A 27,637-nucleotide genomic window follows, 5' to 3' on the forward strand; every position below is an offset into this window, starting at 1 on the left:
TAAGCATTTTCCTTTTTCCTCTAAATCAATTACCATTATTTAGATAACTCTTATCGCTGTAAATCCTTGTTGGTTCAAAATATAAAAGGTATTTTATTTGATTCTACAGAAAAATCTGGATTTACTCTTTACTTGCTAGGCTGGGAGTACATAGTCAGCATTTAGAAAGTTACTAGAAGCAATTGGGGAAACCAAGTGGAGGCTTGGGGACCGCTTTGCAGAACCTATGCTTGGTTCGCAATAAATAACTGCACCTCCCAGTTGCGAACCATTTTAACTCCCCCTCCCATTCCTTAGATGACATGTCCATCCTGGGCCTCCTGCAGTGCCATAATGATGCCACCCAAAGGTTGCAGGAACAGCGGCTCATATTCCACTTGAGAACCCTGCAGCCCAATGGAATCAATGTGGATTTCACAAGCTTCAAAATGTCCCCTCCCCCCACTGCATCCCAAAGCCAGCCCAGCTTGTCCCTGCCTCCCTAACCTGTTCTTTCTCTCACCTACCCCCTCCTCCCACCTCAAGCGCACCTCCATTTTCTACCTACTAACCTCATCCCGCCCCCTTGACCTGTCCGACCTCCCTGGACTGACCTATCCACTCCCTACCTCCCCACCTATACTCTCCTCTCCACCTATCTTCTCCTCTATCCATCTTCAGTCCGCCCTCCCTCCCTATTTATTTCATAATCTTGACCCATCCCCCTTTTCTGATGAAGGGTCTAAGCCCGAAACACCAGCTTTTGTGCTCCTAAGATGCTGCTTGGCCTGCTGTGCTCATCCAGCTCCACACTTTGTTATCTCTATGTGTACAAAGTTTGTCATGTTGAGGCCGTTGGTGAGAACATTGTAATTGCCTTCTTGAGGCCCACACACTGCCCACAGAGATTTATTAACAAAATCAGATCTAGTTTTCTCTATTCCATAGTGCATTAATTCAGCAAATTATTTTAGGAACATTGCATTTTCAAGTTACTGCCTCCATCCCCAGTGTTAATGTGAGTTTTTGGCTGAATTGATGTTACTTATGGTTGAAAGAACAAAATAAGAGGAACATAGCCATTTACTATTTTCATATCACTGTGTCCAACAAATGGACAACCTTGCTGCACTTGTTCCAAAATAGCAATTTGTTTCGGTTGATAAAACTAACATGTTAAGCAATATCTTCAAATAAGATGTTCCTCTTTTAATTTTTAACATACACTGACAAAAGCATAAATGACTGTGCAATTAAAATTCCTCAATCGTGTTCTATTACAATTAGTCTTGAGACCTTTCACCCTTTGGCTCTCTAAATTTTTACAGGATTGCTTGGAATATTTTGGAATGCCAATTGACAATATCCTTGCTCTAATATTAACCGTACACCTTCCCTTTATAATAATATTACATTTTTGACTATTATACTGTGGGAAGAAACCTTAATACCTTGTGACAAACAGTTTCATTTCTTTTCAGCAGAACCATGATGGTGTTGAGATAATCACCAGAACTGCAACAAAAATTCCACCTAAACTTCAGAAAAACTGCTCTAAATTAAAACATTCCCCACTGTCATCCAGCTCCCAACCCTGTTATTCTAGATGCTGATCTTCAATACAGTAATGAAATACAAGGGGTAGAACTCATGCTTTAGCTATGCAAGGTTGTAGCTGGACCACACTTGGAGTACTATGAGCATTTCTGGGAACCATAATTTGGAAATTATTGGCCTTGGAGGAACTGTAGTGTTGATTTATCAGGATCAAACCTGAACTTGAAAGGTTAACCTCCTATCACTACTGAGGTAAACCACAGGGGTTTCCTAAACCCTGTTTTTTGGAATTAAAACTTTTTAAGTAAACCAACAGGAAAATCTTTTAATTTGAAATCAAAGTTAGGATTTATTAACAAAACATTCAGAACATGGCAAATTTTTTTGCTAGTCTATTTACGAACAAAAGCACTTTGGAAGGTAAGGAAGACACGATAGAGGATAGGTTACTAATTGTAAGGTTTGGTCTTAAAGGAAAGATCAATTTCCTTGCAGAACTTCGTGGAAGTCAGGGTCAAGTAGTAGTTTCCTTAGTGAGCTGTGCCTGCTAGTTTTTCGTTCTTGCATGTGAAGTATAGGCTTCTTTCTAGCCAGCCAATGAAATGGAGGGTCTAAGGCAAGTTGCCAACATGGCCTGGAGTCTTACTGTCCCTCTGGAGGTCAAACAGCAACTGAAATAGACTCCCAGAATTGAACATTTAAGTAGTTCAACCAGTTCCAATTTCTGTCATATGAGAAGGACAGGCAGATACAGATGGCCTAAGCTTGACAAGGTAACACTATAGTTTTACCTTTCCCATTAGAATTTCCATTTAGAAGTGACCAGGTAACCGTAAAAGTGTTTTATCATATTAGGGCATAATGTTTGTCCTTTGTACAGAGCTGCTTGTCAGCAAACAGCTCATCTCTGAGTCCTTTGTATCTGCCTTAGCTGGAAGTACTGTACAATGCAGGGGTTCAGGAGCTGCTGAAAATTCAATCATGTGATCAGCCTTGGTCATTTTATGTTGTTAGCAATGTTGTCCATTTTAAAAGGAACAGAATTTAAATGTAATAATATGAAAGAGAATAAAGTTTTCTGTGGACTTTCTTCACATAGCCCCTGGCCATGATACATCTTCATCCTTGATGACAGAAACTAATTTTATCGCAATTTTTAAAAACATACTTGAGGAGAAGAGGGACTTAAATCAAGAAGGAATATAATCATTCTCTCATTTGTCTTAAAGAAAAAGGTAAAAAGGAACATCATTCTCTCATTTGTCTTAAAGAAAAAGGTAAAAAGGAACAAACATTTAGGCAGAGGAGAAGTAATTATCTTCTCATGAATTTTGTTTCAAGGATTTGATTATATTACTCTAACACTCCATCCTAGGACTAAGGTGATAAGCTGATAAGGATTTTGATTTATTAGTACGGCTTTGCCCACATAAGCATCATGGATCATTAGTTGGTAGACCCTGATAGATCCCCATGGATTTCATTCCATTTCCTGAGTGGGGATGGGTGGATTAAAGTATTCCATTGTTCTTAGGTCAGTGGTATTAACTGGGTCTTTGAGCTGAAGTTTCCAGCTGAGAGATCCTCCAGTCTCTTCTTTCAAACAATTACTGTTTGGTATCCTCAGATATATTCATCTTTATGTAGATACTCAGTGTGTGTCGGATTCTGATTCATCTGCATTTAAACTGCCCCTTTCGCAATCACAAGTGCAGTGGAACTTCAGGGGCATTAACATTTTCCATTCTGTTACATTGGCCCCTCTTCCTTTCTCATGTTTTTTGAGACAGTACTGCCCCCAGGTGGCTGATTGGTTCAGGCTGTACTTACCTGCATCCCCTTCACTCTGTGAGGCATTTCCATCACTATTCATGTGCCTATCTAGAAGCTCCTCGGTTTCCTGCTAAATTTGGGTAAAAGGTGTCAGCTCGATAGATGTTCTGCTCTTTCCTTTAAAAAGCTCTGCCTGGTTTGGGCTGTTTTTGTATCCTAGTTCTGTCCCATATTTTTTGGGATCCCCTGGTTCACGTGGAATATCTGTTCAATCGAAGTAAGGCAGTTTCCTCACCAACTAAGAGCCTGGTACCTCTATAAATTTGGAAAGAGAATCTCAGCCCAGCCTGGCCTACTACTCATCCAGAATGAGTATGAGACCCCTCAGCCCCTGTGGCAGACCATCCTGAGTAGGAAATCTATTCCTATTCCCAGGAGCTCTGAAATAATCCCTATGATCACTCCATCCAAGATTTAGCCATACTGTAGGTACACACTCCATGGACAGATAGAGACACACGCAATCCACCCACTCCCCTTTTGTGGAGGTGCTGGCGGAGGGTAGAGAATGGTGTGATGGTGGGTAGAAGATATAAAACCTCCCTGATGTGAGGAATTGTGTAGTCCCACTGTGTCTTAGCAAAGCTTACATTCTGGGACAGGATATAAGGACACCGTTCCCATAAGGGTAGGACTCTTTGTGCTTTCTGGGAGTTTTCCTGAGTTGGCCACACATAGAGAAAACTCTACTGGGTGCCGAGATGCTGCAGCACAGGTTCTGCAACCCCCATTGTGTCACATCACTCCGGAGTGAACTCATGGATTTCTATAAGTTCAACGGGCTTCTCTTTTAGCTTCCAGCATTTCAGTCTGGGGTGGCCTGTTTTGTTTCAAGAGGCACCCTGCCATGTTGGGCCTCCTTACAAACTGTAGGAGGACTTTTTGCACCGTCCTTTGGGTTTTCCTTTCTTTCAGAGGGTCTCTCCTACCTAGCTTACTCTGTTTATCTTTCAAATACTCTAGGGGATGGTTTATCTGTTCACTGTTTGAGGTGCATCCTTAGCTGACAGTATCTGCTGTTCCTCCAAATGCATTCCCAGACTGCGGAGGGGGAAGTGGGAGATGCAATCTTTACCTTCTTCCATTAATATCAGCCCCATTATTCATCACAGATGCACCGTAATTGAACAGAACCACCCACATCCTTTGAAAGTGATATGCTTTCACCTTTCTAACTCCAAATAGCTCTGCTTGCGTTTCTTTCAAGCTTCCAAGAATTGCTGGTGATAGGCCTCTGGGATCAACTTACATGCAGCAAAGATGATAGCTCATAATTGAGGGATGCTTCAGAGGTCAGCCTGGAATTTACCTCTGGAGCTTTCCTGGGTTAACTGATTCTCAATCATAACAGTCCACATCTCCTGTAGTCATCGCAGCAGTTCCATTAGCTCTTCAGGGGTGGTGAAAAAGGATTGCCCCCTCATCCTCTTCAAATTTAGTCGCAAACATTATGTATTTAAGGCTCTTTTCTGGAGCAGGGAGAGTATTACAGGAGAGGTGGCCATAAGGTTTCCCTTAGTAGTTTCTATCTGCTTAATTTATTACTTGACCTTTAATTCCAGTTCCAATTTTCAGGGCTCGAAGTCCTGTCCTTCTCTTTCTTTCTGTCCTCAAACTCCAGCTGCGTCCTCAACTTTCCCAACTGAAGCTGGACGACGAAGTAATATTTAGTTTCCAAGCTCTAACCCTCCGTCTAACTGTTCCAGAGATGGGCTGAGAATAAGATGCTCAAACAACATTTGGAGCATTTCATTTCTTTTGACTTTGTCAGGTAATGTTAACTGTTACTCTCCAGCTACTGCTTTCAACTGATCAGTACGCAGGGATATCAGTGTCAGATTTCCTTTCTTCAAAAAGTGTCTTCACATCAAAGTTTGCCCTTGTTCTAACCTCAGGTCAAAAAGGCTTTCCTTTGGGTCCTGTCTGAAACAATCGTAGCCACGGAATTTTTCCTATTGGCTTCCATTTGATATTCCTCAATCCAGTTCAGGCTTGTTTTTAAATTTTGTACTGTGGTCAAATTTTTGTATTTTTAATCATCTGATTGGCTCACTTTAATAAATCAAGTCCTAGGCGTGACCTCTCAATGCTGTCACAGACAAAGGGGGAATGGAGGTAAACATAAATTTCAGTCATTACATTTATAATTGCTTTACCACTCTTAAGCCAGAGTCAGAGAGATATTGGTTGATTTACTCCTCTATTCCTATCCCTGACTGAGGTAGACCTCAGATTTTCAGTTTCAGGCTTTTGAAATATTCCCACAGCAAGATCCTTTCAGATGAAATCAAAGATAAAGTTGATTAACGGACATTTAACATGAAAAGAATTGCTTTGCTATTCCATTTAGGCACATAAGCACTCTGGAAATTCAGGAAGTCAAAATCGGGAAAGAAGTAGGTTATAAATTACAAGTTTTGGTAAATCCAGGGCTATTGAAAAACAATCAGTTCACGAGTCCTAACTTCCCAACGTCAGTGCCTAATGATAGTTTTGTGGTGAGCTGGACTCAGTGGTTTTCCTTCTTGCAGGTGAAGTATCGCTCTTTTCCAACCAATAATATGGACACATAGTCATCTTGGCTTGAAGTCCTGCGATTGCTTTGGAGGTCAACAACAATGAGTTAGATTCCCAGAACTGTATTTTTAAACAATTCACCCAGCTACAATATTAGTTATATGACAAAGATAGACATTTTAGGACCTTATGACCTAATTAGAAGGTAGCTAAACCAACAATTATAGCTTCACCTTTCCCAATAGACTTGCCATTGTCAGGTGCCAAGGTAAAAATTACCAGTGATCATTACAGCATAACGTGTCTTGATGTGCCCCTTTATTCAGAACTGGTTGGAAGTTGACAGCTCATCTCTGAACCCTTTGTGTCAGATTTACCTGATATATCTGTAAAATGCATGGGATTCAGAAGCTGCTGAAAATACAGCTGTGATCAGCCTCGGCCTGATTTCAGCCAGGTTGTCCATTTTTAAAAGAAATAGAATGTAAATACAATAATACTGTAAATCAAAGTTACCTTTGTAGTTTTTCTCCATGCTGTCTGACCATTAATGTCAGATGGGTTCATAACACCAGGAGACAGGGAAGAACTCCCTGCCTTCTTCAGTGTAGTGCTATGAGATTTTTTTAGCAGATCCTCCTGACAAGGCAGAAGATGCTTATTCTACCCTCTCTTTCAAAAGACTACACATCCAATAATGCAGCATTTCCTCAGCATTGTGCTGATGTGTTAGGCTAGACTACGTAGTTATTAGTGTTCAAGGCCTGAATTCTGCAGTTTTCTGGCTCAGAGTTGACTGTACTATCACTGACCCACAGCTCTATCACATTGGTCCAGTTTAGCTCCTCAGATCGTGGTGATCATTACCAAAAAGGATAGATAATGTAATGTTGAAATCCCTGAGATGCTACTTCTCACAGACCAACCACAATCGTATGATGACTGGATTTCGGGGCCTATTCAAGCTTCAGCTGTATGGTCTCCAGGGATTCAGTTTGTGCCTCTGGTGAGGGGGAGAGACCATTTTGTCGGGGACATTGATACAGGGAAACTATGACAGACCAGAATGATGCTATCACATGCTTCATTGATCTTTGTAGCAAGGAGAAAGCTTTCTTGGTGTTACAGAACATGACGTCATGCACCAAGTGAAGAACGAGATCATATGCTGCACATCATGGAAGACTGATCTCAGTGCTTACATCTAGGTGCCATATTCATTCGTTATAGAACAGGCCCAACAAAATAAGAATCTACTGCTTCTAAAGCCAAGGGAGTCTGTCTCTGCAGCCTTTGCTATGAAACATTAAAATGCTCATCCACTCTAAATCCCTTATTCACTGTCATTCAGCTTGGATAGTATTCTCCATCACCACTACATAGATTCCTCCGGTGAAAGTCTCTAAACTTCTGCATGGGAAAATAATGATACATTGTGAAGATGTTGTGATTTTTGGAGGCTGGAAGAACAATACAAGAATACTGCAGAGATCGCTGCTGAGGTAGTTGCCCCTTGCCCACTGGGTAAAAGATGATTTATAATCATCATCACCTAGCAACTAATTGAGACTTTCTTCCACCTCCTACTCCTCCTTGTTGTCATCACCATTATGATTGCCCACTTCTCTGATGTTTCATTGTGGGAGACTGTGGATGAAAGGGAAAAGAGGATGTACAGCATTCAGACAGAATGACAAAACAAAGACAGCCTGGAGTTCAGTGGCAGCGGGGTCTTTTAAAGTACTTATAGATAATGTTTATCATCTGCTGCTGGCATGGGCCCAACAAACTTATCATCATCTACTAGCAAATTCCCCTCATTTCCCCTTGAGCTCGATTGTCTGTTCCTCCATAGCGAACCCACTATCCCCCTGTGGTGTGTCATTTCCAGATACTGGGAGCCTATTTCTGGAGAAACAATCAGTAGAATAGACAGTGGACATGAAAGGAACCTCCTACATGGTAGCAGACAGTTGATGTAACAAATGCTAGAAGACCGTGACAACATGAGAAGTTGAGGAGTAAGAGTATTCATTTGAGGGTGCATTAATGATTCAGTGTGGTAGGGGAGAGATTTTGATGCATTATGCAGCATGAAACAAATGTAATACCCTATTTAAGAAGTGAGGATGATTAAGAGATGGAGTTGGCATGCTATGTGGTAGAGGGGTAGTTTGGATGCCATCTCATAATGTTAATAAAAATGTCCTGTCTGTCCAAAACTAACACTTATTTCTAATTGATTCTAGGAGGCCTGGCTGCCCTGATGTACACAGATACAGTGCAGACATTTGTGATCATTGCTGGAGCTTTTGTACTAATGGGATACTGTAAGTGAGTCACACTTTGTGCCTTTCAGAAAGAAAGATTTTTAAAACTGCCCCTTGATGTCTCACCAAGTTTCACTTATTAAGTCATTGAGCTACACAGAAGTGGAATGACTCAGATTTCTGTTGTATAAGGTCTAATGTTGAGGAGCACATTAAGCACTGACCAATATGATGAAGTAATATGGAATCAGGCAGGGAACAGCTTTGGACTCAGATAAGCAAGATGTAACACTGAGGACATCCCTCAATCTTACTAAGACTGCCTAACATACCAGTGTATCTTTTACCCAGTTGCCTTGTTTAAGCAAGAGTCTCTTCTTGTTGAATAATGAAGTATTTTACCTCTATTAGATTAGATAAACATGCTCAATAGATACCTATCAGGAAAGAGGATGGAGCCAGCCAGGTGTGTCTTTCACCAAAATGAGGATCCATCATGTAACATTGTCTTAACTAATTTTCTTCAGGTCAGGGACTGATGCACTCAGACCATCAAACCTGGAGCTTTGGGACAAAGGAAATCAGCCAGAGCTCAAATTCCTAATCAAGGAACCGTCCTGAAAAATGCGTGTGAGCCAGTTGGCTTCTGACTGATTAGTGATACTCTTCACAACTGAGTACCCTGCTGACATATCTGGACTCCGATTAGAGCTTGGGTGGGGTGTCAGAGGGTGACCAGTTTTTCTGGAACCAGGAAGAGTCAGCAACTTAAGAAGAGGATGGGCGAAAACTGAGAGCAAGGAAGAAATACTATTTTGCCTCACAAGTAGCGCATATTGCAGCCTATCTATGCCAGCACAACAATAACATTACTCATCACTTTACTGAAAAATAACTCCACAGACACCAGTAACACATCACCAAGTCACACTTTATTTACACACCAGCAGTCGTTGACTATAGTTCTGCATCACACAGCGTCAAGTACCAGTGTGTCAGTATCTCTGACGCTCACCCTTTCTATATGTCAGTCAGTGCTCTCTGATTGGATCAGATTAACATCCCCAATCAGGGACGAGGCTCAGCTAGCTGGTCTTGTTACAATCACTACATTCACGATAATCATTTTTGTTTCGGACCATTGATGTTTGTCATGGCTCAAGATTTTTGGGCCCTTTTCACTGAAAACAATTGGACTTGAACAGATTTTTGACATCTTGCAAACAAATGTTGCCTAAAATGCATTCATCCTTCATTCTAGCTCCATGTTGACTGTTGGACAAAAAAGCAATTAAAAGTTGTTGTGTGGCCATTGGTTTGCACGAATGCCATGCAATGACCAATTTGCTGTTGATGCCTGATTTTTCAAGAAAGCATCCAGATCTTGGATGCTAACTAAACTCATTTGATCTCTGCTAGTGGTTGAAAGAAAGCTTTTAAAAATCAGCACTTAGGTCCTATGGAGGTTGCAAAAGAGGTTACCTTGGGTGTAGTTATCAAGATAGGCAGTAGTGTATTTACATCACATTGAGCAACCAGCCTCAAAACAGAATGATAGACAGCAGACTAATTGTAGAATGCATTACTCATTGTTCTTCATGGCATATATGTTTTCCTTTACTGTGGGAAAAATGCAGTACATGATGGAAATGTCTTGTCAGCATCTCTTGTAGTATTAACATCGCAATTGAAAGGAGTAAGGCATTGATTAAGGCATAGAGAACACAAGCACATCTTGGGTCTAATAGATATAAGGTTGTAAGAGTCAAAATCCGCAAGGATCAAATTACCAGTCTCCTTTAAAGTTGTAGGTGACACAACCAAATCCAAGTGGAATGGATAATAACTGGGATGAAGGATAGGATAGAGATTTGTTAAGTGATTTAAGGCAAAGTGAGGAAGCCTGTTGAGTGGGAACCGTAGAGCTGAGAATTGCAACGACACAATTTGCTGACACACATCAAATGCTAACGCTTAATTCCAACACTGACAATAGATGTAAATAATGACAAGTTAAAAATGTCAAAGAAGATTGAAAAAACAGGTGCGAAGGAGAAACAATTTTAGAATATAGTGAAGTTTACCTGGGCATCTTAAACCGAGGGTATACTGTGCCTTAAATATTTTGTTCGGTTCTGGTTGCTGAGAAATAAAAGAAAAAGAGACTTTCAGGGCCCAGAGGTTGTACATGGCAGAGCCACAAAGTTAATTCCTAGTCAGAGAAAACTGAAATCTAAAGGAGAGTCTAAAAAGATTCCAGCATTAACCTGTTGATTCCTCTGCCGTCTTCCACAGCTTTCCATGAAGTTGGAGGCTATCAGGCTTTATTCAACAAGTATAAAGGAGCTGTGCCAAGCCTTCATGATTCAATAAATCCTCTCCGCTATAACATATCTGACAAATGCTACCTTCCTCGTGCTGATTCATACAACCTTCTGCAAGATGCTGTCAATGGTGATCTACCCTGGCCAGGGTTAATCTTCGGTATTACTATTGTTGGAGTGTGGTTCTGGTGTAGTGATCAGGTAGGCTAGTGATTGACCTTTGAATCACAGTTCTTTTGAAAGAAACATAAAAGACCCTGCAGTAGTAATTTTGCTGTTTCGGGATCTGGGTTTGTACTCAATCTCAGGGTACCAGGCATGCATTACAATTCGTATTAAGGACAAGCCTGAGAGGTATGCTTGTTAGAAATAAAAAAGGGCTCAGATAGTTTTACTGGTAAGGAGGTGCTAAGTGTTTATATTTGAAGACAATAACGAGAACCTGTGCATTAACAGTGGATAGACTATGAGTTTCCAAAGTCTCAGAAACATGTTGAGAATGTTGAGCTATAAAGAGCTGTACTTCCAAGTGACCATTTACTTCCAAGATAAAACAGAGTCGGGATCTCACAAGTTGCTTAGCAGCATTTCTACCTGGATAGACAATCCATGTGATTCAAGCTGCCACAGGGATAGACTTTGAGATCAGAACATTTAGATTATCCCTAAAAGTTTCACACGCAAGGTTAGTCTCCCACGATTCTAGAGAGGGAGAGCAACTATTGGCAGTAAGATGCTGTTCTTCACCAGGTAGGAAAGAGGTTGGGAACTTGTGCTCAGATTGAAGAGGCTTCATATGGAATTAAAATGATTCTTAAAGGTGCAACTGGCTTGTGCCTGAGGAAGAATCTCTGGGGAAAGAGAAATACACTGTGAAAGGCAGTTCTAAGATTAAAAGGTCCAAGGCTGTGAAAGGAAAACAACAGAAATAAATCCTTGGAAGTGAAGAATCCTTTTGGATTGCTTCTGAGATCATTTAATTCTACTTAAAGGAGAGTATGAATTATATCTGTGAGCGTGTTTTTAATTTTGCTAAAAGATAAAGGAGATATTGTGTTTTATGGTTTGAAATATAAGTTGTCGACCTGGAAAGACAGGGATAAAACTGGGAGTGGTGTGGCCAGGAGTGACAGATGAGTCCTAAGAACAGGGGGGCCATCTGCAAAGAACAGAGGTGATAAACAAGAACAGGAAGGTCAGAATTTAAAAATCTGAACAGTTGGGGCAGAGTGATTTATGAATTATGGGTTATGGAAGCCTGAAAAATTGGGAGCTTGTGCAGCGAAGAATTCAGAAGCCACTGAGAGGTATGTTTTCATTGGCCGTGGAGGGTAAAACTGGGCAAAAGCAGGAAGCACTTAAAAAAAAACAAATTTGACAATGAATTGCTAAACTCAGGTAGTGAGGCTAGGAAGTGGATGGTGGAGAAAATATCAAACTGTTAAAACAGGGCTCCTCTTCCAAAATCAGGGTCATTCTGTTTTATGGTTAGGGTAAAAGGACTATTATCTAATCTTCGCTATATCTCAACGCAGACTGATTGACAGGGTAATGGAAAGGGAATTTGAATCTGTATCTAATCTAGAATGACTTGATAATATGCTAGGAGTATTTGACACCACAGATGATACTGAATTCTTGAAGAAAAGAAATTTGAATCTCTTCTTTTGTGAATTTTCTAACAAGAGGTTCTTACTCTTTTTCTCCAGGTCATTATCCAGCGTTGTCTTGCTGCTAGGAACCTTACACATGTGAAGGCTGGTTGTGTCCTGTGTGGCTACATAAAGCTTTTACCCATGTATCTGATGGTCTTGCCAGGCATGATCAGTCGAGTACTTTACCCAAGTAAGTTTTCTGAATCACTTGCTTTGAGCCAATGAATTCTTGAAAATGAACCCACGAACCAACATTGGTGGAGTATTAAATTATACATACAGAAGACTTTTTAAGGCGTTCCCTCTAAAAGTAAAAGAATCAGCTACTGCAACCTTCACTGTCGTGAAAATTGCTCAGAGCCACAGCCAGAAATCTTGCCCTAGCTCACTTCTGGTGGTGAGGCAAGTTAATGTGTGTCTTACTGTTGTCATGCTGGGAACCAGTAGAGATAAACAGAGATAATAGGAACTGCAGATGCTGGAGAATCCGAGATAACAAAGGGTAGAGCTGGATGAACACAGCAGGCCAAGCAGCATCTTAGGAGCACAAAAGCTGATCTCTTTTTCTGCTAGAAGGCTATCCTCTTAATTTCACAGGGCTTGTTATGTGAGGAGCAGTTGAGGACTCTGAGGCTGTACTCCACAGAGTTTAGAAGGATGAGGGGGATCTCATTCAAACTTCCTGAATACTGAGGAGCCTGGACAGAGTGGAAGTGGAGAAGATGTTTCCACTATTAGGAGGGACTAGGACCTGCAGGCATGGCCTTAGAGTGAAGGCCTTAGAATTGAGATGAGGAGGAATTTCTTCAGCCACTAGGGGGGGGTTAATCTGCAGAATTCATTGCTGCAGAAAGCTACGCAGGCCAAGCCATTGAGTGTATTTAAGGCTGAGACAGATAGATAGATGATGGGATCAAAGGTTATGGAGAGAGGTCAAGAGCATAAGAAGCATATAAACCATGATTGAATGGTGGAGCACACCTGATGAGCTGAGTGGCCTAATGCTGCCCCTATATCTTTGGATCGTAGTATGACTCCAAAATTGGTGACCTTACCCCAGATTCCCATTAACTCCAGTTTTACTCAGGCTCCTTGATGCCTCTCTCAGTTAAATGCAGCCATAATATCAAGGGCAGCCACTCTGACCTCACCTCACCTTTGGTATTAATTTTCTCATCCATGTTTGAAATAAGACTGTAATGAGGTTAGGAATTAAGAGTCTCTGACAGAACCTATGCTAAGTGTCAGTGCGCAGTTTATTACCAAGCAGGTGCTGCTTGATAACGCTGTTGATGACACCTACTATCACTTTACCGATGATCAGGAGTAGACTGATGAGTCAGCAATTAGCTAGGTTGGATTTAACCTGCTTCTTGTGTACAAGACATACCTGGGCAATTTTCCATACGGTTGAGTCAATGCCAGTATTGGAACAGCTTTCCGATGGGTACAGTAAGTTCTGCAGCATACATCTAGTGCTGTTGCCAGAATAATGTGAGGCCTATAACCGTTGTACTATACAGTGGTCAAATTGTTTCTTCATGTGGAATGATTTGAATTGTCTGAAAATTGGCATCTGTGTTGTTGAGTGCCTCTAGAAGAGGCTGGGATAAACCATCCATTTGGCACTCTGGCTGCAGATTGTTATGAATGCTTTAGCCTTATCTTTAGGACTGATGTGTTGGGCTTCTCCATCATTGAGAATGGGGGTATTTTTGGAGCCTCCTTCTCCATTCACAACTGCATGTGGTACTGCATAGCTTAACTCCAATCCATTGGTTGTAGAATCACTTAGCTCTGTCGATCATTTGCTGTTCATGTTGTTTGGCAGTCCTGTACTGTAGCTTCATCAGGGTGACATCTCATTTTTAAGGATAGACAACACAGTCTGGAGCTGGAGTAATACAGTAGACCAGGCAGCATCAGAGGAGCAGGAAATTTGACATTTCGGGTTGGGACCCTTCTTCAGAAAATGTCTCATTTTTAGGTATGCCTGGTGCTGCTCCACACGTGCCCTTTTGCACTTTTCACTAAGCCCCTGGCTTGATGGTAGTTATAGACCCGTCAGATATGTCAGGCCATGGGGTTACAGATTGTGTTGGACTATGATTCAGTTGCTGTTGATGGCCTACAGCACCTCATGGATGTTCAGTCATGATTTGCTAGATCTGTTCAGAATCTATCCCATTTAACAGGAGGACAAGGCTCCACAAACATCCTGATCCTCAGTGATGTAAAAATCCAGCATAAGTGTCAATGCTGAAACAATCGCAAACACCTTCATCTACAACTACCAAGAACATCTTTCATGTCAGCCACATCCTGAAGTTTCCAACATCACAAATGCCAGTAAATCAACCAATTTGAATCACTTCATGTGATGTCAAAAAATGGCTTATAGCGACAGTGATTAGGCCCTTACAGCATACCAACAGAGCATTGAAGATCTGTGCTTGCAAACTGGCTACACTCTTAGCCGAGCTGATCCAGCACAACCACAACACTGCCATCTGCCAGACAATGTGGAAAATTGCCCAGGTACACCTTGTCCACAAAATGCAGGACATATCCAACCCAGTCGATTATTATTCTATCAGTTTACTTTCAATCATCATCAAAGTGATGGTAGTTCTCAACAGTACTATCAAGCAGCACTTGCGCATTGGTAACCTGCTCACTGATAACCTCCTCAGTTTGCATTCCACTCAGGTTATTCATTCGACACTTGGTCCAAATATGGACAAAAGAGCTGAATTCAACAGGTAAGTGAAAATGTAGGCGTAGTATCAAAACTGTAATTGACTAGGTGCAGGATCAAATTGGACTAACAAAATTAAGGTCAAGGGAAATCAGAGGGGAAATTCACCATTGCTTAGAATCATACCCAGGGCAAAAGAATATAGCCGCGGTTGTTCAGACTCAATCAACTCAGTCCAGGGATATTACTTCAAGAGTTTATTGATACTGTCCTAAACCCAATCAATTTCAGTTGTTTCCATATAAGATCAGGAGTGGTTTGCTGACAATATCAAGAATGGTACTGAATATTGTGCTTTCTCAGATACTGAAGAAGTCCATACCCACATTCAGCAAGATCTGGTCAACGTTCAGGATTGGGCTGATTAGTCACAGGTACCAGGCAAAGACTATTTCTGACAAGACAGAAGATAATAAATTCCTCAAAATTTCCAGTGGCATTGTTATTTCTGTATTGCCCATTTTCAACACCCTAGCCGTCACAATGGTCCAGAAACTTAACTGAACCAGCTATATAAATACAATGGCCACAACAACAGGTCAGAGGCTGGGACTTCTGTGGTGAGTAATTCCTTTCCTGACTCCTCAAAATCTGTCCAACAGGGTAGTAGACAAGAGTGTCACGGAATAGTCTCAATTCGCTTGGTGCAGCTCCAACAACACTCGAGAAACTCAACATCACCAACAAAGTAGGCTTCTTGATTGGTGTCCTATACAACACCTTAAATATTCATCAGCAAACTGGAGCAGCAGTGTATACTGTCCACAAGATACACTATAGCAATTTGCTAGTTTGAAAGAAAAGTGAGGGTAGCTGATGAATAGACATTTGCAAGGGGAAATGATATTGTAATTGTATGAAGTGGTAATGTCACTAGACTAGTAATCTGTAGGCCAGGGCACATGGTTTAGGGACACGGTTTCAATTTTCACCATCCCTGCTAATATGTCTGGGATATAAAGCTGCCCTCAGTAATGTTGTCCATTAATCTATCATTGATTGTTGTAAAAAAAACCCAAATGCTTCACTAAAAGAATAAGATCTGCATCCTTTACTGGTCAGGCCTACATGTGACTCTAGACCCACAGCAAAATGGTTGACTCTTAACTGCCCTCAGAAATGGCCTGATAAGCCACTTAGTTCAAGGTCAGTTAAGGATGGGCGGCAAACACTGAGTTTGCCAGTGAAACCCCCTTCTCATGAAAGACTTAAGAATTAAAATCTTCTTCAACCTTTGACTTGGAATGATATCATCCTATCAAAAACCTGGCAAGCCAGTTCCAATAGCATTGCCTCATGGAGTGAAGTTTTTCAAGAAGGAGGCCAATAACTCTGGTATTTCCAGATCTATCTTCATTCTAGAAACTCCACAGCTAAGTTCCTGATGCAGCAGGTAGACACCGGTTTGAGCATTTGAAATCTAAATCACTATAGTTCTGATTGTAATCACACATTCTCATTAGATTTCTCCATGCTGACTACATAACAATAGAAGATTCGGAGTTTTGCCCTGAAAACTGTTTTGGAAACAAGAAAAAGGGGTTTTGAGGGTGAGAGTAAGCCTCACTACTCCTACAGTTTAGAATGAAATTCACTTAGTATCTAACCCAAGCTCTCCCAAACCTGAGAGTGTTCAGTGAAGTATTTTTTTCTTTATGTAAACTGCTGTATCTAACCTGAGAATATGTGATGGGACAGTGGTCTTTACACTGCTGCACTAATGCAGACATTTGATCAATATCTGAGCCACTATTCCATTCTAGTATGGTTCATTAGGTCAGAGGTTCACAACCAGAGGTCTGTGGCTTGAATCAGGTCTGTGAGAATGTTTTAAAGGGCCAAAACAGACTCAGAACATTAAAGCAAAACACGTCAAATAAGGGAGTCCCAGGAGTAGCAATTGGTGAACTGAAGATCAACCACAAGGTATGGCAACATGTGCAGCCACAGAGAGATAACATTGACACCAAGGTTGATACGTTCAGGGATTTCCATCAGCTTTTTGGTGGCTAACTGTATACCATTGGGCATCTGTTCACCTCAGATGGATCAAATTAATCACCCATGCTCATTGGTCGCTAGCTTGTGAATGTATTAGTCAGAAAATTGTCTTTTTAACTTCTGTCGCTTTTTCCAACAAAGGTGCAGCCATATGATTTTACAGGACCTTTGCCAGCCTTTACAGACAGTATTTACCTCAAAGGGATCAAATGAACATGCTCAGAATAGTTGCCAGGAAACCAGCCTAGTGCACTCAATCTAACTGCAGAGACACCAATTAATCTTCCCTTAATAAAAAGTGAAAAAACTGCGGATGCTGTAAGTCATGGAACAAAAACAGAAGTTGCTGGAAAAGCTCCGCAGGTCTGACAGCATCTGTGAAGGAAATAAATAGACAGACATAAATACCATGAGATTTCCAATAAGCTGATCCCAGAAAAAATTAGACTTGGAACTCCAGAACAATATACATCTGACCATAGTTGTGTAAATCAGGAGAAAATTCACAACTGTTAATGGGCCTTGCCTATAAAATCATCAATTGGAAAACGAGGATAATTCACTTGGTGGTGGTGGGAAAACGGTAGTTAATGGGTGAAAAAAATGCCATGGGTGATTTGGTGATGGGGATGACAAATCTTCTGTTATGCAAGAGCACTTCTGAATATAGAGAAATGAAGGAGAAAAAAAGAAATTGCACTAAGAAGGTTCTTGTGGTTCAGGGATGGTGTCCATACCTCTAGGCCAGGAGACATGCATTCAAATCCTACCTGCTCCAATGCTATGCAATAATTTCACCAAGCTAGTTGATTAGAAACTTTTAAAAAAATGTACAGTGGGAAGCATTAAGTAAAACAACTTAAGACTCAGCTATGAAGGGCATCCCCTTTTCAAGAAGGTTATGCCCTAGTTTAGACATCAGCTCAGAAAATTATTTCAGCTTTCGGTTAATCATTTCCCTCCATTTGCTGATTCCTGTCTCTGTGCGTTTTTCTTGACTAAGCATATCCCATTTGGATTTGATCCCTGCAGGTAACTTTCCATCTTCAGAACATTTACTTTCAACTTTTTGGTTTAATTATTTTCCACTTATAACCTTATTTTTGTTGACAGTACCTCCATATCTTGTCAAAATATCTGCTCAGTGCCATCAATAAGTTTTAATTTGTGTCAGATGAAAACACAAGTAAATATACATTTAATTATTTAACTAATTTCTGTACAAAAATGGGGTTTAAGATGTCGAGAGGCAAGGTGATAGGACCGCTCCCTCTGAACCATAATATCTTGGTTTAGAGCCTGCCTGTCCCAGGAGTATGTTGTGACATGTCTGATCAGGTTGATTTAAAAAAAACTCGTACTGTGTTACATTGTGTGCCCATGAAAACTTATTATAGGAATGACAGAGCTATAAAGCAAGAAGTTAAGAAACACTTCGATTTAGAAGAAATTACTGTAATTTGGGGAAAATTTGGAAAACCCATGCAGTTCATTCTAATGATTTAATCTTTTTTTCCCATAGATGAGGTTGCTTGCGTTGTGCCAGAGGAATGTGAAAAGATCTGTGGCACTTCTGTTGGTTGTTCAAACATTGCCTACCCAAAACTGGTGGTTGCATTGATGCCCAATGGTGAGTAATCTAGACTTCCTATTCCTGCATATTCTCTGTGATTGATTCAGAACTTATCCCACTGATTTCTCTAGTTGTTTCTTTCCTACTCCCGCATATGATTGACTTGCTGCAGGGGCAATGACCATCTCATAGTATCTTACCAAAATGGTCATGTTCAAGGGACATTATTCCTTTACAGGGAATATAGTGATTGACACTGATCCCCTTCTCATTCAATGTTGACAGGCACAGCACTTTCTAGCAGAGGATCATTGTACAGTGATCAGGAGCAAGTTTTTGTCAAACCCTAATGCAAGGTCACTGTAGCCAATTGTAACACACAACCCATACCTTACCATCAGCAAACTCAACCCAAGACCAAGGACGGAATTTGGTTTATTCCTAAACTGAATGGCACAGATTCACACTGGATAAACCATGCTCTGCCTCATATTTCATTCAGTATTTCAAAAGACTTCAAATACAGAGCTCGTAACCTCAGCCTTCCCACCTCTCTAATAATTCACATATACTTAAAATTCAAGCTTAATGCCACCATTACAACATTTCCTATTACATCCTTGTTCACATGGTATTTTAGACGGTCATTGTGTGATGGAAATGTCACTGAGTTGTAATCTAAATGTCCAGGCCAATAATCTAGGGATACAGGATCAAGTCTCATGACAACAGGAGTACACAAATTTATGTTCACTCAATAAAACCAGGAATTGGAAGCAAGTAGTGGTGACCGCGGAACCTGAATGATTGTCATGAAAACCCTTCTGGTTTACCAATATCCTTCAGGAAATAAGCCACCTTTACCTGATCTGGCCCATGTGTGACTGAAGATCCAGAGGAAAGGGAGTGAATTTTGTATGCCCTCTGAAGTAACCTAGCAAGCCACTCAATTCTGGGACAGTTGGAGATGGGAACAAATGCTGGCCTTGTGAATTAATAAATATATACATTTCAATGTTATTGGTTAACTGCCCACAATATACAACATTGACATCTTCAGGTGGCACAGTGGCTCAGTGGCTAGCACTGCAGCCTCACAGCACCAGGGTGGTGGTTTCAATTCCAGTCTCAGGTGACTGCCTGTGTAGAGTTAGCATATTCTCCCCGTGTCTGTGTGGGTTTCCTCCAGGTGCTCTGGTTTCCTCCCACAGTCCAAAGATGTGCAGGCTAGGTGGATTGGCCATGCTAAATTGCCCGTAGTGTTCAGGGGTGTGCGGGTCTGGTGGGATGCTCCAAGGGGCGGTGTGGACTTGTTGGGCCAAAGGGCCTGTCCCCACACTGTAGGGATTTCTCTGTTTTTCCTACAGCTTCTCAGTGTTTCTCTCTTCAGATCCCATTGTTCCATAGCTTGTTTTCTTTACATATTTTTCTCTTCCCCTGTGTATACAACTGGATATCACATGATTTCACAACGTATCCACCTGAGTATTGTATTAAGTTCACTCTTTATACATATACCACTTTCCCCAATGTCCCAGCCCTACAACTGATTTAATTTCTCTGTGTATCTCTGGACAGGACTGCGTGGTTTGATGCTTGCTGTGATGTTGGCTGCTCTCATGAGCTCACTAGCATCCATCTTTAACAGCAGCAGTACACTTTTCACCATGGACATCTGGGCAAGGTTCCGGAAGGGGGCCAGCAACAAGGAGTTGATGATTGTTGGCAGGTAAGGATTCATTAATAGGGCCTAGGACAGTTTCAGAAGACCATTAAAAATTAATGGAGCCACATGGGCCATTCCGAATGATAACAGCACGTGTTTCACCATTTCTCTCCGCCAACGTCTGACAAGCAGTAAATGGGAGTTCAACCATTGAAACACGTATGATTTACATATGCTTCTTCTCTTCCCCAGGATCTGGATTCTTTGTATTGTTGCAATCAGCATTGCTTGGATCCCTGTGGTTCAAGCAGCACAGAGTGGACAACTCTTTGATTACATCCAATCTATCACGAGCTACCTAGCACCACCCATTGGTGCAGTGGTGCTGCTAGGAGTCTTTGTGAAGAGAGTCAATGAACCAGTAAGAAGCCTTTCTGATCTAAGTTGACAGCAATTTATGAAATAAATTTTCATATTAATCTTTCTACTGTCCAACAGAGTTCCTGGTTCAGGTACAGCACAGGTTAGATACAAAGTGAAGTTCCTCCCAAGGCAGGTGTGATGCAGATAAAGGGATCCAAAACTCTGATTAGTTTGGGAGGGAAGGAGTAGTATAGTTCTAATGAAGCAGACCAGAATTTGAAATAAGATCCTTTGAAATCATATATGCCAAAGTTCCATTCCTCCACAAGTGAAATTGGCTGTTGGCAGAACATGTGATAGATTCAAAGTGTTGCCTACTTGCAAGTCAGGGGAATGAAGATAAAAACTGTTGTCCAGAAATCCTGCCATTTCAATCAGAATTTCACCCGACAAAAACATTCTATGTCAATAAAGGACAAGTTACCAGCATAAGTCATCAAATCAGGAAGAAGTTGTATTCCAGGGTTTTAATTTACCACACTGTTAGACTGAAATATCAGATTTGATGGAAGCAATTACTTTTTTTCCTCTTGATTCTGCTGCTAAAACAAATCAGCAAACTATTTTTATGTAGTTTTGGCAGGCAACACTTTTCTTCCTATCTATCAGTGAACCTGAATGAACGGGTTTATTGTGTATATTTTCATACATATTGCAGGTAAAATAAGTGCAGAAAGATGGTGAACAAGTGATAAGGAAGAACGAAGGTATTCTTCAGCTAAAGAATACAGATGTTTTCTCTACATGTATCCACCCCTCCAGTTATTTTGTAATAGGAGGATCATACACGCAATCACTTCATCCTGCATAAGTGACTGCCTTAGAGCTAAGTTGGAGGCCAGCTGAATAAATGGCTCACAATGTGGACAGTTAGCATGTAGCTGAGGAGGCAAGCTCTTCTTTTCTCTTAATTTTATGTGTCCTATGGTTTTTACTTATCTGCAGATGAAGTTAAATTAAGTTTTGTACTGTGTCACCCTCAATGTTCTGATTAAGTCATTGAGCTTCTTCCTGGGTTCCTGTAAATCTGAGAGCTACCATACTCTATGTTAGTTATTTTAATTTTTGTCCCATGGTTGTCTCCGGGGTATATTCATCACATATACCAACCCAACAGCTAAGATTGGTCACATGAAGAAGGGCCCAGTAACGCATATTTTGAACCCTCCAATGATTATGCCAAGGATGACGTGAATATTTTTTGAGCAAATTCAAAGTAATCCCTCAGGACTGCTTTTAGAATCTCAGGATTATCTCCTTACAAGTAACATATGGAGTAACTAAACCATGTAAATTATTTTTTTCTGTCCCAAAGCATATCACAAATAGTTTATATGAAATAAAGTACTGGCAAACTACCTCCAAAGATTGCACCAACTACAATAAACTTGCCAGCTTTTGATCTTAGCTCCACTTACAACCATTTGTGCATTCCCATGCTTAACCATTCATTAACACAAAGACAAACTCCAATAATACAATTAGTTGATTCTAGCAATTCCCTACAAGATTGTGCTGAATGGCACAATGTACTTAAGTCCCACTCCATAGCCTGTGATTTCAGGCTCACAAACTGTCATCTAGACTCAAAACGTTAGCTTTCTGTCCATGGATGCTGCCTGATACACTGTGATTCCAGCATTTTTTGTTTTCAGTTCAAGTTACTGACAGCCCTATACTGATGGAATATATTACTACAGAAGATCTTGTAAACAAAGCTTTGGTTCAAATAGAAATCAAGCTGATTCCAACTCTTTGCAAAGTGGTCACAGCTCAGTTTCTCAGGTTTTCCAGTAACTAAAAATACTGAGGAGGGTATTTAATCAGATTGCCAAATTTTAACAGGAGAAAGAAAGAGTGTGTACCTACCATCTTCTGAAATTTACAGCTGCTTCTCTTCTTCTGACTCTTCAGATGTTTTAAGAAGAAGTCAAACCCAGCCAGGGTTGCTAGGGAACCATCAGCACAAGTGCAGGTATTCTAGCAATTAATGACAATCAACCCTCTATACTCCAAAAGTGTGTAAACAGTTCAATACTTTCCAATTCTCCACACAGACCATAAACATCAGTAAATCCATTACTTGTTACCTGTTGGCTAATATATTCAATACGAGTTGAGTGGGTTCTTGTTCATTATGCCTGCAGGGTGCTTTCTGGGGTTTGATTGGTGGCCTGGCTATGGGCCTCTGCCGGATGATTGCTGAGTTTGTCTATGGCACAGGCAGCTGCATCTTCCCATCGTCCTGCCCTTTCATCTTCTGCGGAATCCACTACCTACATTTCGCCATCATCCTGTTCAGCTGCACGTGTATGCTAGTGCTCATCATCTCCGTCTGCACTCCACCAATCGAAGAGAAACATGTGAGTCCTGGTAAATACATATCTGGTGGTTACCAGATTATAACAAGGAGAAGATACCTTTTCTCACCCCATTTCCCTTCCTTTCTGTATCAGTCAACGTCTTTCACTTCAGCCCTTGGTCTGTTTCTTTCTCATTTCAAAGGTCTTCCTGAAAAATTGTACACATTATAGGGAGACAAAGAGACAAATAAGAACAATCGAAGGGAAGGAAAGAGAGAAACAGAAGGCTGAGAGTTTACATTTCATTTTCAGATGAGACGTGGGTATTGTTCACAAAGCCAATATTTTGTGCTTATCCCTGTTTGCCCCTGAAATGAATGGTTTGCAAGGCCATTTTAGAGGGCAGTCAACAGCTGATCAAATTACTATGGATCAGGCAAGAATTGCAGATTTGTGTTCCCCATAGATAAAAGAGTGTACTACAGGGAGTTTTACAACATCAGTGGTTGTTACACAATTACCATGACTGGTTCTCAATTCCAACCTTTTTTCTCCCCCCATTGGATGCTATGGTGGGACTTGAACCTCTGACCCCTGAGCATGAGGCTTGGTCTTAAGCTTAGAAGCCCAGTATATTGTCACAATACCGAAGGTATCACAGGAGGTGAGAGAACTCTAAGGAAGAAAGAGAAGAGGCTAGAGCACAAGGCATACAAATATACGTACAGGAATATAAACAGAGAATAAAAGGCAGAAAAGGTAGACAGCGGGAGTGACAAAGATAGAAGTAGATGAATACAAAACGTGGAAAGAGTTCAAAACAGTAACAATTACGGGGAAAAGTTGGGTAAAGTTCACAAGATAGTGTAAACAGCATCAGAAGGAGACAAGGCCATTAAAATTATTAATGGAACACTTGAGTTTTAAGACAAAAGAAAGGAGTATACAAGTCAAAATATAACAAATTTCTATCAAACCTGAGTAAGAGCATAGTTGGAGTGTCGAAAGACTACTCTGCTCTGGTTTTGCTTGCAATTTTAGAAGGATATTATGGAAGTGAGAGATGTTACTAGAACTTTACATCTTGCACTGATCAGGATAAACACAAGAATGCAAACATTAATCAAAGCAATTTTATACAACAAGAGGAAAAGCATGCCAATTTATTGTATGAATTCCTCTGATTGACTAAGATGTTCCCATTGGAGAAAGCAACAGGGACCTATAGTCTTCCCATGCATACAGATAATTCAAAAAAGGAACAGTGCTTGAATATATTCCTTTGACTTACAGCAAATGAATACAATATGTTCCCATTCACTGCAGGGAAAAGAAATGTAATCAAGCTTATGTTTTTTTTGAATTACCCATTAGCTCTATTGTTTTCTCGTTGGCAATACCTCAGGAAACATGGTTACTTGGCAACTATTCACCATTTTTTCCCCTTGTAGTATAAATTATTGTGGGCATCTGAAATTTGGCATTCTTGCATTTGTCTTGGTTATTACAAGATGAAAATTTCAGAGTTAGGTCTGTTTTTTCCGGCAATATTTAAGCTTTATTACTGCCCAGTGAGTGTTTTGGATGATGAGTTAATATACAGGATAACACACTGCATAATGCAATATGACCATTAGTGACTGAAGCAACTTAAACTAACAGTAGCTGTTTGACTTTGCAGCTACATCGGCTGGTCTACAGTCTCCGCTACAGCTGTGAGAAAAGAATTGATTTGGATATTGTGGACGAGAATAAACCAAAGATCAAAACACAAGTAGAAGCAGAAAATGGCACAACTGACAAGCACCTAGTGACAACAGGTACTAACTCCAGAAATAAGATGTTGCTAATATCACAAAGTAACAAGATTAAATTAAAGAAGGGGTGAGAAATTTATGGAGAATGTTTTTTGAACACTGAGTGAAATGAATATTTAAATATATAACTCGCAATGCAAGCACAGCACTAAAAAATGAGACAAAAAGATTCAAAAGAATATGATTACACACACAACAGCGAATGTGGATCAAGCTACAAGCTAAAGCATTGAGTTGATGTACCACAAACATCTTCAAAACAGCCAGATTGCTATCTGTATATAGAAATATTCTGAAGATTCTGTACACAGAAAAAGTTAAAGTTGCATGGAACATGATGTACTTCTACATTGCTGGAACTATGGAAGTGCCATCTGAGCCATGTGATGGGTCAGTGATAAAGACGAGAGAAGGTTTTATAATATGAATAGAAGCTAAATGATCAAGGTCCGGATATAGGATATAGTTGAATTAGCCGAATGCAATAAAATTGGGTATAATGGGAGACCAGTACTTTAATTTTGGATTCGAGAAGCATCACGTAAGTGGAGACAACGTTCCAGCTTTATAAATGGGGATGGGAATTTTAGTGTGTCCAATGTTCAAATTTAGGTCTAAAAAGCGATATTTGTGGAATTCATTCTTTGCTTGTTTCATTTGCAGAACCAAAACAAAAAAAGAATCTCTTTAGCCGTTGCTTCACTTGGTTCTGTGGAATTAGCTCAGAGTCAGTGCCAGAACCAACAGAAGAGGAGAAGGCAGAAGAAATGAGGAAAATGACAGATATCAGTGAGAATAGGGTCTGGAGTAATGTCGTTAATATAAATGCCATTATCATGATGTGTGTTGCACTCTTTCTGTGGGGCTTTTATGCTTAAAAAATAAAGTATAATATGCTTATTGTCTTTTAGAACTGTAGCCTCTTAATATAAAAATTTCACTGTTGCTAACAAGGTTTGAACAAGCTTTTCTCCAAGATAATCATTACATCTGTTTCTTGTGTCCATGTTGTATCTCTGTCTTTGATTTCTGGTGCTCCTACACTTTTGAACAATGTTCAGCCTGTCTCTCAAACTTATTTCCAATGTACAAAACAAATATTAGTTCACTAACAGGGTCAAAGAAGCCCCCAAAATTCAAGATAAATGGCTATTCAAGATAAACTCAGACAAGCAAACAACAGCAGCTATGCAGGTCCTTTCTGACCTGACATGTAAAGGATATCCCTTCACTTATATTGCATGAATGGAAAGCCATAAGAAACAAAAGCCTGAGGAAGAAATCCAAAAATTGAAGACACATTCTTGGCTTCGTAGGACCTATGACCTGAATAAACGATCCAGGCTCACAATTCAATGCTGTCTTTCAGATGAGACATCACACTAAGCCACCTGTGCCATCTCACATGGACAGAAATGATCCCATGGCACCTTTTAAGAAGAAAATTGAAGTTCTCCCTATTTTCTAATTCCAATGTTTATCTCACTATCTGCATGACTAAAATAGATTATCTTATTGCATGTTATGAAACTTTGTTCTTTGCAACTTAGTTGTCATGTTTCTTAACTTCAGAGACTATATTTCAAAATTACTCCACAAAAAAATAAAGAAGTGCAGATGCTGAAAATCTGAAACAAAATCAAAAGTTCGTGCAGCAGTTCTGGCAGGATCTGTGGAGAGAAAGCAGTGTTAATGTTACTCCAAATGCTGGTCCCAAAACAGTGACAAAAATTTCCGTTTTTGTTTAAAAATTACCTCACTGGCTGCAAAATACTTTGGTTCATGGTGTCATGAATTGCACTGTGCACATGCAAATCTTTCTTTATTCTGGTTAATTTTAAACAGTTTCGTATCTTGTAATTAATACGACTTTAAATAGACAAATGATACTTGGAATAGCACTTGAGTTCTGCAAATGTTCTGATGATAATTAGTGTCCCTTATTCATTCCCCTCCATTCTGTTTGACAAAGAAACTCAACCATCCCTTGTCCCATCAAGCCAGCTCACAAACATTGCCTGACATGCAACAGCCCATTTCTTGATCCTCTGGGCTTCCTTTTCCCATTCCACTCCATTGAAGATGATACTGTTGCAAAAGAAAATGACAACAGGTGCTGGAAATTGTATTTCTAAAAAGCCATTGCATTTCTAACTTTCCTTACCTTTCTGCTTTTATTTGAGATGGCCTTTTTATTCTCCCCTATTCAATTTTAAAAAATACATGCTGGCATCCCACACAGTAGCAGCCCCAGCAGTCAATTCATAAACATATTGTACACTCTCACTGGTTCTAATCACCCATGACCTGCAGCAATAGCCTCTGCACACAATGTGGGAGAGGTGGGCTGTGGCCACTTCATTAGCAGCAAATGATCATCCATACCCCCAGCTGTCAGACTTGGAAATTCAGCCCACTTACACAGTGGGTTAGGCAGTCAGTTGTTTGGCTCGTGCAGTCCACACAAATCTATACGTTTAAAACTTCCTGGCTTTCTGCTGAATGTCACGTCAGCACTTGGTCAACATAAAACAAAGAACAGCAGATGCTGGAGAACTGAAACAAAAGCACAGCACGTCTGGTAGCATCTGCTGGGAGAAAACAGAGTCAATGCTTCGAGTCTGGTGACTCTTCAGCAGAACCCTGACTCAATTATCTGTGCTTTCTCCCCACAGATGCTGTCAGACCTGCTGAGTTTTGCCAGCAATTTCTGTTTTTGTTTCACTTCCTGCTTGGTATTGGTTTCAATTCATGGATATGTGGCGGCCCACTGAGGCTGAATCTAAACACCAGGTGAGAAAATCTCATTTGAAAACCAACCCGGCTTATCTGAGAACCACTATTCAAATTGCTCAGTTCATCATTGGAAGCCCAAAGAACTACTTGCAAAAAGTGAGATGATATTCCAACTGTTTTCGTTGATACCAAGAACAAAAAAAGCAACATTTTAAATAAAAAGTT

General features: G+C 40.4%; 1 protein-coding gene across 4 annotated transcripts in view; it reads left to right on the forward strand.

The window, feature by feature from the left end:
* Positions 1 to 27,614, forward strand: part of LOC125464785 (sodium/glucose cotransporter 2-like) — a 49,129-nt gene extending 21,515 nt beyond the window's left edge. For 2 of the 4 annotated variants that reach the window (XM_048557623.2, XM_048557626.2), the window contains exons 7-15: positions 8,136 to 8,216; positions 10,452 to 10,681; positions 12,190 to 12,325; positions 18,417 to 18,524; positions 20,046 to 20,196; positions 20,386 to 20,554; positions 22,704 to 22,919; positions 24,541 to 24,679; positions 25,340 to 27,614. In XM_048557623.2, coding sequence (XP_048413580.1) covers positions 8,136 to 8,216; positions 10,452 to 10,681; positions 12,190 to 12,325; positions 18,417 to 18,524; positions 20,046 to 20,196; positions 20,386 to 20,554; positions 22,704 to 22,919; positions 24,541 to 24,679; positions 25,340 to 25,554 — 1,445 coding nt within the window. In that variant the 3' untranslated portion in view covers positions 25,555 to 27,614. Of the gene's footprint in view, positions 1 to 8,135; positions 8,217 to 10,451; positions 10,682 to 12,189; positions 12,326 to 18,416; positions 18,525 to 20,045; positions 20,197 to 20,385; positions 20,555 to 22,470; positions 22,532 to 22,703; positions 22,920 to 24,540; positions 24,680 to 25,339 lie in introns of those variants that run through there. The other 2 variants (XR_007250077.1, XM_048557627.2) reach the window with 2 other exon arrangements.
* Positions 27,615 to 27,637: the final 23 nt, after the last annotated feature.

The sequence above is a fragment of the Stegostoma tigrinum genome, chromosome 27 (genome assembly GCF_030684315.1).
Source record: "Stegostoma tigrinum isolate sSteTig4 chromosome 27, sSteTig4.hap1, whole genome shotgun sequence".
NCBI lineage: Eukaryota > Metazoa > Chordata > Chondrichthyes > Orectolobiformes > Stegostomatidae > Stegostoma > Stegostoma tigrinum.